The sequence below is a fragment of the Nelumbo nucifera genome, chromosome 1 (genome assembly GCF_055504915.1).
Source record: "Nelumbo nucifera cultivar China Antique chromosome 1, China Antique-T2T, whole genome shotgun sequence".
Taxonomy (NCBI): domain Eukaryota; kingdom Viridiplantae; phylum Streptophyta; class Magnoliopsida; order Proteales; family Nelumbonaceae; genus Nelumbo; species Nelumbo nucifera.
The window spans coordinates 144,380,230-144,393,357 of NC_142649.1; the positions used below are offsets into that span (position 1 = coordinate 144,380,230).

Genomic DNA, 13,128 nt, shown 5'->3' on the forward strand with positions numbered 1-13,128 from the left:
CAGGTCGCTGATTTTGAGCACCTTTTGTTGGTGGTGAAGTGTGTCATGAAAAAATCCACGTACTGGTTCCAGCTTTTAATTGAGCCCGCGGCTAGTCCCGAGTACCATATCCGAGCTATACCCCGGAAAGTCATCGGGAAAGCCATACACAGGCTCGCGTCGTTCACCCTGTGTAACTGCATTAGGGTCTGGAAACTGTCTATATGGTCAACTAGGTTTGTGGTGCTGTCGTAAGACTCCAGGCTCGGGGCTTTGAAGTCCTTAGGCCGTGGGGCCGTAAGGATCCCAAGTGCAAGTGGGGAGGTGCTGGTCACCTACTATGCTATTGTTTGGATGGAGACCTAGATCACCTCTCCTTTTCTGTCTGCCTTCTCGTTGTTGATGGGAGAGCAAGGTGGCTTATCCCAATGTGGTGGTGTGCACGTCGGCGATGCCTTCTCCTTGACACCTTGGTTGAGCTATTGCCTTCAGTTCCAATAGGTGTCGTAGTGCTGTTGTGTTCCTCGAGCGGGATCTGATCTTGGTGCTGGTTTCTGGGCTGCTGGTTCTATTGCTGTTGTTGTTGCGGCTACTATTGCTGTTGCAACTGCTGATGTATTCCTACTAGGGCGGAAAATATTTCCCTCTACGTCTACATCTGTAGGTTCATGCCATGGACATACTACACCAATTCATTGAATTAGCGCACGTCAATCCCAGTAGGAACCACTGATGGCTCGACTGAAGGGAGAGGTGCATTTACTTGGTGCAGGGGGAATGTTGGGTTTGACATTGCTGGTACGCTTGGTAGGGTCAAAGGGACTATGAACTGCCCAATGGTCACAGATGGAACTTCAAGATGTGCTTTGGGCTGGTCTTGCTCCTTAACCTGGTTATTGCTGTTAGCGGGTTGGTTGTTGCTTGAGGAAGCCATTGAAGTTGTAGTAATATCAAGGAAGTGAGAATATGGATTTTTGTTGTCGTTCCTTCAGAAGACGCCAATTGATGATGCGTAATCCGGTCGATCCCTACTGGAGGATAGCTTGGACATTGGGCTAGAGATGTCGCCTGGTCGAGATGCAAAACAAAGCAGTTAGAGTGTCTAGAGTACCTTACTCGGTGTGGGCACTCCGATGCTTAAGTTAGTGATGTGGAGATTTAAGAGAGCTAAGAACTTGAATATAAGGGAATTTGAGAGCTAAATAGCGCGTACCTTGTGAGACTGGAGGCGGGGCCTTTATATAGGCAAGCTGCCATGGACCTTACGATGCATGTTTGAGATCACCAGCCCGTTTAACTCGGAGTTAGCTTCGCACCCGAAGATGAACTCCGAGTAAGCTGATAAGGCTTATCAAGGTCCATCTGAATCGGGCGGGGTGAAAATAAGATCCATTAATGTATGTCGTGATCCCAAGGAGATTGAAGACAGCTTGGCTTGCTTCTAGAAGGAGGCTACATGGCACCTCGGCAAGTCAGTGGATGTAGTGAGCTGCTCGGGCCTCTGCTTAGCAAGGTGACCCAAGGTGACTAGGATCGCTGAGGTGTCTGAGGTCATTGAAGTGTCACCATATCATTCCGTCGCTCCACGTGTCATCACATCATTGGACGAGCCAAATTATCCCTCATCATTGTATATTCATCATATTAAAGAAAATTAATTTTGACAAATAAGAATGTTTTTTATAGATATAGAAATATAAGGAAATTATAGAAAATTTTAGAAACAAATTATTTACTATCATTATTGACATCAAAATTGCCACATGCAAAGCACGTGCGTACTTACTAGTCACATTAAAGATGTCACATGGTCTACTTTTTATTGGCTTGCATTTCAAAATGTACTTAGGGCTTAATTTGGAAGGAATACAAATGCAAATATGTAGAGTGCAAAACCTTATATTTTGTATTATTTTGTTTGTATTTGTACTATACATATTTGTATTTGTACTCCTTCCAAACTGAGCCTAGATGTTAACTGATGTATCTTTTATTATTGGTTCACATTCTTTGCTACATAGTATAGTTAATATGCACTATAGATTTTTGCCTAATATTCATCAAAAACCTTAGAGAAAGTTTTAGGATTTTTCAATTATTATTTGGGTGTTTTTTGTTGCACTTTTGGACCAAGACATTAATTATATAGGATCCAAAACTCTTCACTTTTAGTTTTAACATTCTCTTCAACTTAACTTGACTTTTTGATACCTCCAAACACTACCATCATAGATATGTCTAGATGTGCCATTTATTTTTTAACCAAAAACCTAACCTCAACCAACTATTTTATCCTATCTATATCTATTTATTAAAACAAGGCTGTGAAGAAATTTTCTCCTTTTTTTGAATTTTTTATTTTTTTTATTCCATGTCATTTTTGAAACAACCAATGAGATGCACTTTCCCAAAACCTAAATAATCTCTTCTCCTAAAATTTCTCCTTAACTATCTCCTCTACTATCCCCACTTTCTCCAAAATTATCTCTAATTCCTATATATTTATCTTCTAAATTATCTCTAATTCCTATATATTTATCTTCTAAATTATCTCTAATTCCTATTTATCTCCAAAATTATCTCTGATTTAGTAGAGAGTTTCTCTCCTAAATTATATCTAATTCCTATTTATCCTCTCCCCTACTTTTTATCTATATCTATCTAAAGAAAGTTTGGATTAAAAAATTTAAGAATTATTTAAATATTCTAAAAAATTATATAATAATTTTAAAATATTTATTTAAAACATACAAAATAATTTTATATCTTTACAAAATATATCATGGAATTATGTATTAACAATTTAAATTATATTTTTCTGGATTATCAATTTAAATGTTTTTCAAATATTTAATAATATGTAATAGCTTTAAATAAATAAAATTCAATTAACAAAAAATTTTAAATATTTTAAAGATTATTTAAATATTTATCATAACTAGATTTTAAATAGTTAAAATAACGGAATTTTATGTAATAGCTTTAAAAATTTCTTTAAAGTAGAAAAATAATTATAACATAATATTGAGATCAATAATAATTTAATATATTACAAAATTACTAATGAAATTATGCAATAATAGTATAAATTATGATTTTATGGATAATTAAATTCAATAAATAATTAATATTTCAATATTTAAATATTTTACATATTATTTAAGTATTTAAATAACTAAATATTAAAAAAAAAGATTTAACATAACTAGATTTTAAATAGTTAACATAAAGAAATTATGTAATAAATTTAAAAAATATATGAAAATAAAAACATAATTATAACATAATATTGAAATTAATAATAATTTAATAGTTTTACATTATATTGTAAATAAATAATTTCACATATATCAAGTAATAATTTGAGAAAATAACTTTCAAAAAACTTAATATTTATTAATAATAATTTTAAACTCTTAATATGTATTTATTATATAATTATATATACTAAAATTAATATATATATATATATTTATTGTATTTTAGTAATTATTTAGTTTTTTGTGATAAATGTATTTTCAATGATTATGTATAAACTTATTTTGTGTCGTTATTTAACAGAAAACTTTCAATAAATTTTGGGGATTAAAATACTTTTATTGAATTTTTTAAATTTAATTCATTGTACTTATTGCATTTATTGTATTTTGTTATAACTTATTGATTAATTAATATTTATTAGGGATTAAACTATTATTTGAGATTATACTATTTATTGACTAAGTTAATATATTTTTAGTACTTATTGTATTTTTGTAATTATTGTATTTTTTCATTACCGATATATTTTCAATAACTGTGTATTTTCGCTATAAATTATCAATAATTATTGGAGCTTAAACTATTGTTATTTATTGGAGATAAGACTATTAATTTAGCTATAATTGTGAGTGTTCATGAGTCGGTTCAGTCTAGCCGTAGGCTATTTGGCCAAACAAATTGACCTGGTCAGGTTGGGGAGTTGGTCAGCTGAAACCAACTGACCTTTTGTGAAAATCGATCCACTCAAGTTGTGTCGGTTTGGGTCGATTTTCACAAAAGGTCAATCGGTTCAAAAGATTTAAACTTAAAAATTAAATTTAATTTTAAAAATTACAGTGAAATTATTAAAAAATTAGATTTATGAAATAAAACATTTTAGACTAAGAAATATGGGAAATTTCTCACTTTTCATATTAAAAAATATATTTAAAATATAAAATATTAATATATATCCATGGTTAGGTCATTCGATTTTGGTCAGTTTACAAATGGCCAAAGTGAAACTGGTCCAACTTGGTCGAATTGGGAATTTTTTGAACCAAAGCCAACATAAAATACTAGAAAATCGACCAACTCAGGTCGAGTTGATCGGGTTGGTTTCATAAGTTTGACGAATAAACCTAACTGAAATTAATTATTGTTATTTTTGTATTATAAAAAAATTATTAAAGGTATATAAATATATGATTAATTAATAATTATTTAAAATGTTGAAAATATAAAACAATTGTATACTCTTATGTGTTTCTATTAGAGTCATTTACTAGAACACACGTTATAGTTTTACATATTTACTTAAACGTATTTTATAGTTTTCATTTTACTAAAACATCCCATATATTTTACAACTTATTTACTTAATCAACCTTTCATTAAGGAGTGTTTGTTTTTCCATTAGGCCCATGATTTTTTATTCCAAAAATACCCTTAACACCTTTTTATACAAAAAACAAAATTGGACAAATATAGCCAATAGAGTGGTTGCCCATGTCTTATTAAGGGCAAAAATGATATTTTTATTTCTATTTTCTTTTGATTAAATTTATTTAAATGATCATTAGGGTCAACACTATCATTTTCCACTATCATCTAATGGAAGATTGATTAAATTTGTTGCAAATTATAAGTGGTGTTTTAGTAAAATGCTAACTATAGAGTAGATTTTAGTAAATCCATGAAACTATAAGGGTATTTTAGTAAATGACCATTTCTATTATTTATCTTTCGCTTAATAAATCCCGTGCATCACACGGGTCCTCGCTAGTTAACTATTAAAATCTATAATGCCGAAACGGTATATATGATACTCAAAGAGTTTTGACCAATCAATTGCTCCCCCACGACGAAATTTGATGAAGACCACCTTATCAATGTCAAATATCACTTGAGCACAACACAAGTCATTTCACAAGTAATTAGTTATTCGAAAAAGTACGAACAGGCCCAATGCAGATTTCTGAATTCCACTGCAGACCTATAATCATTCAAAATGTCAAATACCACCACTCTACACCAATACCCGTCCGTGAATTGGCATCAATTCCGAGCTGGCACCTACCCCAACTATACTTTGGGCCTAAAAATTCTGACTCTAGGCTGAACCGTCATTCTCCCGTTATTATTTATTGATGGATCATATGACCCTCTAATAGGTAATGGAGTTAATATTGCCTGCGACCAATGTCGTAGAACAATTCAGTGACTCCCGATGATTATTGAACACGCCAGTGTGTGGTGAAAAAGACAAAAGGTCATGTCAAACTAGTACCTGATTAACACACTGGCCTGTTAAAAAATCACTGGAGGGTCGTTGAGCTGTTCTGTGATGCTGGTCGTAGGCAATCTTTTTTCTAGGTAGTGTAGGATGAGCATTCATCCTCAGATGTGCACATGGAAGAACAGTCATCACTCAAGGAAGGGCATATTGGGAAGCTAGAAGTAGGGGTTTCAATAGGCTAGTTTTGGGTTGGACTCCGTCCAAATAAAGATCAATTTGAACGGACCAACAAGACATTGAATTGGACCATGGTCCAAAGTATTTATTGGATTGGATTGAATGCGGTCCATCCATAATGGATACATATTGAATTCGTGGCATTGAACCAATATCTAGTCCATTGAATGGATTAGCTTTGGATTGGAGGGTTCATACATTGAAATGGAATGGTACAAAATGGTCCAGAGTATTCATCGGATTGGATTGGACCTGATCCATTTGTAATGGATTCATATTGGATCGAATTAGATTGGACCAAATCTGGTCCAATTGACATCCCTCGCTGGAAACTATGATGCTGAAGTTCAAGTCGATCAATAGCCTGGAATACAGCAGCTAGTATATAGCGACTGGACCTTCAACTAATCAACTTACTGAATAGAAAGACTAAACTCATCTATTTGGATAAAGCAACTACATTGGGGATGTATAATCAAGAGCTCACTTCACCATTTTGCCTCAATATTTTTTGTGTATATAAGTAGAAATGAAAATCAGGTTCCTCACTTATTTCTTTTGTAAGGGTCAAATTCTCTGACCCATCAAAATGCACGCAGAGTTATCAGTATGTAAACTAGCGGGGACCCGTGCAATGCACGGGATTTATTAAGAGAAAGCTAAATAATAGAAAGGGTCATAGAATAAAATACCCCTTATAGTTTCATGATTTACTAAAATCTACCCTATAGTTAGCATTTTACTAAAACACCACTTATAATTTGCAATGGATTTAATCAATCTTTCATTAGATGATAGTGGAAAATGATTGTGTTGACCCTAGTGTTCATTTAAATAAATTTAATCAAAAGAAAATAAAAATAAACATACCATTTTTGCCCCTAATAAGACACGGGCAACCACTCTATTGGCTATATTTGGTCCATTTTGTTTTTTATACAAAAAAAAGTATTAAGGGTATTTTTGGAATAAAAATTAATGGGCCTAATGGCAAAACAAACACTCCTTAATGAAAGGTTGATTAAGTAAATAAGTAGTAAAATATATGGGATGTTTTAGTAAAATGAAAACTATAAGGTACGTTTAAGTAAATATGTAAAACAATAAGGTGTGTAGGAATGGAAACGGGGCGGGGATCATATTCCCCGTCCCCGACCTCGATTTTGAAATTAACCCCATCCCTGATCCCCAATGGGGATGGGTTCCCCGTGGGGACCCGAATCCCCAAAATGTTTTCAGATAATAGTATTTTTTAAACAAATTTATTTAAAATAAATAAAAATTTTAAATTATAAATAATGTTTTAAATATGTTTTGATATATATATATATATATATATATAATCGGGTCGGGGCGGGGTGGGGACCTCAATCCCCATCCACGGCCCCAATCCCGACCTCGACCGGGGATTCCTATTAATCCCTGTCCCCGCCCCACCAAAACAATCCCCATTCCCAGTCCCATCGGGTCAGGGAAGTTGGGTCCCCGTAAGGGATGGGGAAAATTGTCATCCCTAAAAGTGTTTCCTAATAAATGACCCTAATAGAAACACATAGGAGTATACAATTGTTTTATATTTTCAACTTTTTAAATAATTAATAATTATTCATATTTTATATACTACTTTTAATATTTTTTTTATAATACAAAATAACAATAATTAATTTCATTTAGGTTTATTTATCAAACTGATGAAACCGACCAACCCGATTAACTCGACCCGAGTTGGTTAGTTTTCTAGTATTTTATGTTGGCTTTGGTTAAAAAATTTCCCAATTCGACCAAGTTGGATCAGTTTCACTTTGGCCATTTGTAAACCGACCAAAATCGAATGACCTAACATGGATATATATATTAATATTTTATATTTCAAATATAATTTTTAATATGGAAAAGTGGGAATTTTCCCATATTTCTTAGTTGAAAATGTTTTATATCATAAATCTAATTTTTAAATTTATTTTTAATAATTGCACTATAATTTTTAAAATTAAATTAAATTTTTTAGTTTAAATCTTTTGAACAAACTAACCAAACTAAAAAATCGACCCAAACTTATACAACTTGAGTGGGTCGGTTTTCATAAAAGGTTAGTTGGTTTCAGCTGACCAACTCCCTAACTTGACCAGGTCAATTTGGTTGGCCAAATAACCCATGACCGAACCGAACCAACTCATGAACACTCATAATTTCAGCTAAATTAATAGTCTTATCTCTGAATAATAACAATAGTTTATTTTTCAATAATTATTGAAAATTTATAGCAAAAGTACACAATTATTGAAAATATATTGATAATGAAAAATACAATAATTATAGAAATTACAAAAATACAATAAGTACTAAAAATATATTAACTAAGTCAACAAATATTATAATCTCAAATAATAATTTAATCTCCGATAAATATTAATCAATAACTTATAACAAAAATACAATAAATACAATAAGTACAAAGAATTAAATTTTAAAATTTCAATAATAGTAATTTAATCTCCAATAACTATTGAAAGTTTCCTGTTAAATAACAAAATAAAATAAATTTATACATAAACATTGAAAATACGTTTATCACAAAAGACAATAAATATTAATTTTAGTATATATAATTATATAATAAATACAGATTAAGAGTTTAAAATTATTATTTTTTTTGAAAGTTAATTTCTTGAATTATTACTTGATATAAGTGAAATTAATTATTTACAATATCATGTAAAAATATTAAACTATTATTCATTTCATTATTATGTTATAATTATTCTTCTACGTTTTAGAATTTTTTAAAATTTATTACATAATTTCTTTATTTTAACTATTCAAAATCTAGTTATGTTAAATATTTTATTAGTTAAAATATTTATTTATTTAAATACTTAAATAATATGTAAAATATTTAAATTTTAAAATATTAATTATTTATTGAATTTAATTATCCATAAAATCATAATTTATACTATTGTTACATAATTTCATTATTAATTTTGTAATATATTAAATTATTATTAATTCGAATATTATGTTATAATTATTTTTCTACTTTGAAGAATTTTTTTAAATTTATTACATAATTTTGTTATTTTAACTATTTAAAATCTATTTATGATAAATATTAAGTTATTTAAATTGATAATTTGGAAAACATTTAAATTATTTAAATTGATAGTCCGGAAAAATATAATTTAAATTGTTAGTACATAATTTCGTGATATATTTTGTAAGAATATAAAATTATTTTGTGTTTTTAATAAATATTTTAAAGTTATTATATAATTTTGTTAGAATATTTAAATAATTCTTAAATTTTATAATCAAATCTTTTTTTAGATAGATATAGATAAAAAGTAGGGAAGAAGATAAAAAGTAGGGAAGAAGATAAAAAGGAATCAGATATAATTTAATAGAGAAAATCTCTGCTAAATTAGAGATAATTTTGGAGATAAATAGGAATTAGAGATAATTTTGGAGAAAGTGGGGGAGGTAGTTTAGGAGTAATTTTAGGAGAAGAGATTATTTAGGTTATTGGGAAAGTGCATCTCATTGGTTGTTTAAAAAATGACATGGAATTAAAAAAATAAAAAATTCAAAAAAAGGAAAAAATTTTTAGACTTCCTTGTTTTAATATAGAGGGAGAGAGAGAAAGAGATTACATAATTTCATTTTTAATTTTATAATATATAAAATTATTATTAATTTGAATATTATGCTATAATTATTTTTCTAATTTGAAGATTTTTTTTTAATTTATTACATAAATTAAATATTTGAAAAACATTTAAATTGATAATCCAAAAAAAACATAATTTAAATTGTTAGTACATAATTTGTGATATATTTTTTAAAAATATAAAATTATTTTTTGTGTTTTTAATAAATATTTTAAATAATTTATTATATAATTTTGTTAGAATATATAAATAATTCTTAAATTTTTTAATCTAAACTTTCTTTAGATAGATATAGATAAAAAGTAGGGGAGAGGATAAATAGGAATTAGAGATAATTTAGGAGAGAAACTCCCTACTAATTTAGAGGTAATTTTAGAGGTAAATAGGAATTAGAGATAATTTAGAAGATAAATAGGAATCGGAGATAAGTTTGGATAAAGTGAGGAAAGCGGTTTAAGAGAAATTGCTTTTCATTGGTTGTTTCAAAAATGATATATATATATATCATGAGAATGCAAGAAAGTACAAGAGAGTTGTATGAACTCATGTCATACCGATATCATCATAGAATACACCTTCAAGGCTTCAAGCCGTAATACACCATAACGCTAACGATATCAAATTGTCCATCACCTCCCATTAACACCCACGACGTATAACTTACTCAAAAATCAAAATAGAAGAAGAAAAAAGAAACAAACATAAGAAGGAAAAAAGAAAACATGATAAGGAGGGAGAAGAAAGAAAATCCTTAGAAGCTAAAATGATTTATAATTAAACAAGTGAAGCCGCCGGTGCAAGAACTTCGTTTCTCTCAGGCATGTCACCGGGATCAATTCTTAAGCGGCTTCTTCTTGGAACTGTAACCCTCAACACCCCGTTTTGGTACCCAGCAGAGATTCCATTGATATCGACCATAGGTGGAAGCCTGAATTTCCTCATGAAGCTCCCGGTAGGGTCTTTTTCCTTTTCAGTACCTTGTGTTTGGATTATGAGGTACCGCGAGTCCTCAACTTCAACCCTAATTTCCTCCTTCCTCACACCTGTTAAAACAAAACAAGCCTCCGTGGGAGATGCATTTACAGAAACACGTACGTAAGAGAATTTCTGATGAGCCAAGAGATGGATTACCTGCAGGCAATTCGGCCTTATAAATATGAGACTCTTGGGTTTCAGTCCAGTGGACACAGTTTTCCGGGATGATGCAAGAAGGAAAAAGAAGAGGAGAGGTGAAGAAGTAAGGCCATGAAAAGGCGGGTTGGAATGTTGAGAACTCCATTTTTTGTTTTCGTTTTGAGGGCGTCGGGAGGAGGGAGAAGGGAGAAAGGGAAGAAGTCTGGAGGAAGAGATTTGTTAGATTATTTATAGAGAGGAGTTGGGCTTAGAATTGAAACATTATCGGTGCCCTTATGTTATTGGCTCCTCAAAAAGTGAGTTCGGCTTCTATCAGCACGGTGCATGGCGCAAAAGGAGGACGCGCGAGTTTTTCTCTCGTGTAACCTTATAAAGCGTGTGAAGCCAACAAACGGCGTTGACAGAAGATGCCGTTAGAATCCATTCGAAAAAACTGCTCTTTGCCGCCTCGCACTGAATCCTGTTCCCACCCGTTCTCTTCCTCTCCAACCAGCGGCGACTAACAATTATTACCGGCAATTATTAACATTGGCGACCAGAAGAAAAACTTAGGTATTGATTTTTTGTTTCAGTTTTTCTTTACCAAAACATTGCATTAGGTATTGCATTTTATTCTTAGCTTTTTGTTTTCTCCAAAACCTAAATTGTAACTTCATCTCCTTTGTACCGTGAATGGTGAACGGCGACTGAAGACACTCAGGTAATGCATATTTTGGATATAAAAATCTTTTTATAAACTGCAATGGTATATAATGCTAACACTGTAAGGGTTGTCGCGGGTGGTAATGAATTTACTAAACTCCCATTATCGAATAGAGAAATTACGATTTAGGTTTTGGGAAAAACAAAAGTTAAGAATGAAATGCAATACTTGATGCAATGTTTTGAGGAAGAAAATTTAAAAAAAAAAAATCAATACATGAATTTTTCTTACAATCGCCGGTATTAATAATCGCCGATGATAGTTGTTGGTCGCCACCCGTTGAGGAGGGAGAGAACGGGAGGGGACAGGGTTGAGTGCGAGGCGGCAAAAGTTTCTTCGAATAGATTCTAACGACAACTCCTATTAACGCCGTTTATTGGCTTCACACGCTTTAAATGATTACATGAGAGATTGAAAAGACACGTGGCGCGTTTTCGTTATGAGCGAACGGTGCGCGTATGCACCGTGCCCTGATAGAAACCGAACTCTCAAAAAATGCAAGAGCGAATTCAGTTAAGCGATTCTGGTGCAATTTTTACATGACGTCAAATCCTGATCTATCAATAGAGGGAGAGTCCTTAAACCTCCCCTGAGGTTTCTTAATTAAAACTACTTTACGTCACTGCCTAAACGAGTCTATTACTACAAAGTATGCCTTTTGACTAGAATATTGAGGGTAGGCACTTATTAAAAGGGGGTCATGATTGTCATATTCGGTGTCAGTCTCTTTCTGAGTTATTCCAGTATCTTCATGATTTCGTGCCGCTGTGAACGAACAAAACCAAAAAGAGGGCCGTCTCAGCGGAAGGAGAAAGACCTGCAACGGCAGAGACTACTGACTGTTACGAGTCCGGGAAGCCTGGAATCATCAATATGAGGGATCCCTCAAAATAGAGAAGGGCGGGCAGGGCTTCCGCAAGATCCTCCCCCCTCTTCCCCTAACCTCCCTGTTGATTGACATGGGAGGACAAAACCCACCCTACACTTGTTTGATTGTTTGTTAACATTTGATTATACATAAAATCAAAGTTATGCCAAAATTCCAATAATGCCCTCATTACTTGGAATCAAGTGGATCAAAATGCTCATTGTGGCTCACTTTTATTATGTGAAGTTCATTAGGGATCCAGGGGCGCAGCCAAGTGAGCCATGGCCCCCACAAAGTCTCTTCCATAACCCCCTAATCCTGTGATATGGCGGGTAGGGGTGTCAATTGGACTGGATTTGGTCCAATCCGATCCGATCCAATGTGAATCCATTACAAATGGATCTGGTCCATTCCAGTCCAATAAATAATTTAGATTATTTTGTAACGGTCTAATTTAATGTTTAGATCGTCAAATCTGTTTACATTTATTTTAATTTGATTGGTTCCAATTCAAATCTGTTCTATTTACACCTGCGTTCTTATCTTTTATCAACGGATCAAATATTGGCTCAGTCCAACCTAATCCAATATAAATTTATTAGGGATGGATCATGTCCAATCCAATCTAATAAATACTTTGGACCATTAAATCTGGACTGGTCCAATTCAATATATCTTATTTATCCGTCCAATTCGAATAAATTGATTTTGATTTGGACAGTCTAACTTAAACCAGGTCCATTGACACCCCTAATGGCAGGACAAGATCGCAAGTCTCCGCTTGGACTAGCTAGAGACCTCACCAATTGAGTCACTTGGCAATGTCTCTCCAAAATTTAATCTTATTAGTCACAAAACATCTAATATTTTTGAAACTTTGTAAAAACACACATTGAAATTTGGATTCTCTGCCAACGGTAGATTGGGCCCAAAATTTACAGCTCGGATATTTGAAAGATGAGTTTCAATATGAATGGTTTTGATCTATAAAAAAAAAAAAAAACTATTAATTTGGACTAGTTAAAAACCAAATGACCTACAAACAGGGCAGGTTTTTGGT

At 32.0% G+C, this 13,128-nt stretch overlaps 1 protein-coding gene across 1 annotated transcript; it reads right to left on the reverse strand.

Annotated features, from left to right (window-relative positions):
• Window positions 1-9,896: 9,896 nt before the first annotated feature.
• On the reverse strand, window positions 9,897-11,562 carry LOC104610907 (15.4 kDa class V heat shock protein). Its single transcript, XM_010277760.3, has 2 exons — window positions 10,495-11,562; window positions 9,897-10,406 (listed from the first exon to the last, which is right to left on the reverse strand). Exons 1-2 carry the CDS (start codon window positions 10,640-10,642, stop codon window positions 10,138-10,140), a joined length of 417 nt encoding a protein of 138 aa, XP_010276062.1. The 5' UTR covers window positions 10,643-11,562; the 3' UTR covers window positions 9,897-10,137.
• Window positions 11,563-13,128: the final 1,566 nt, after the last annotated feature.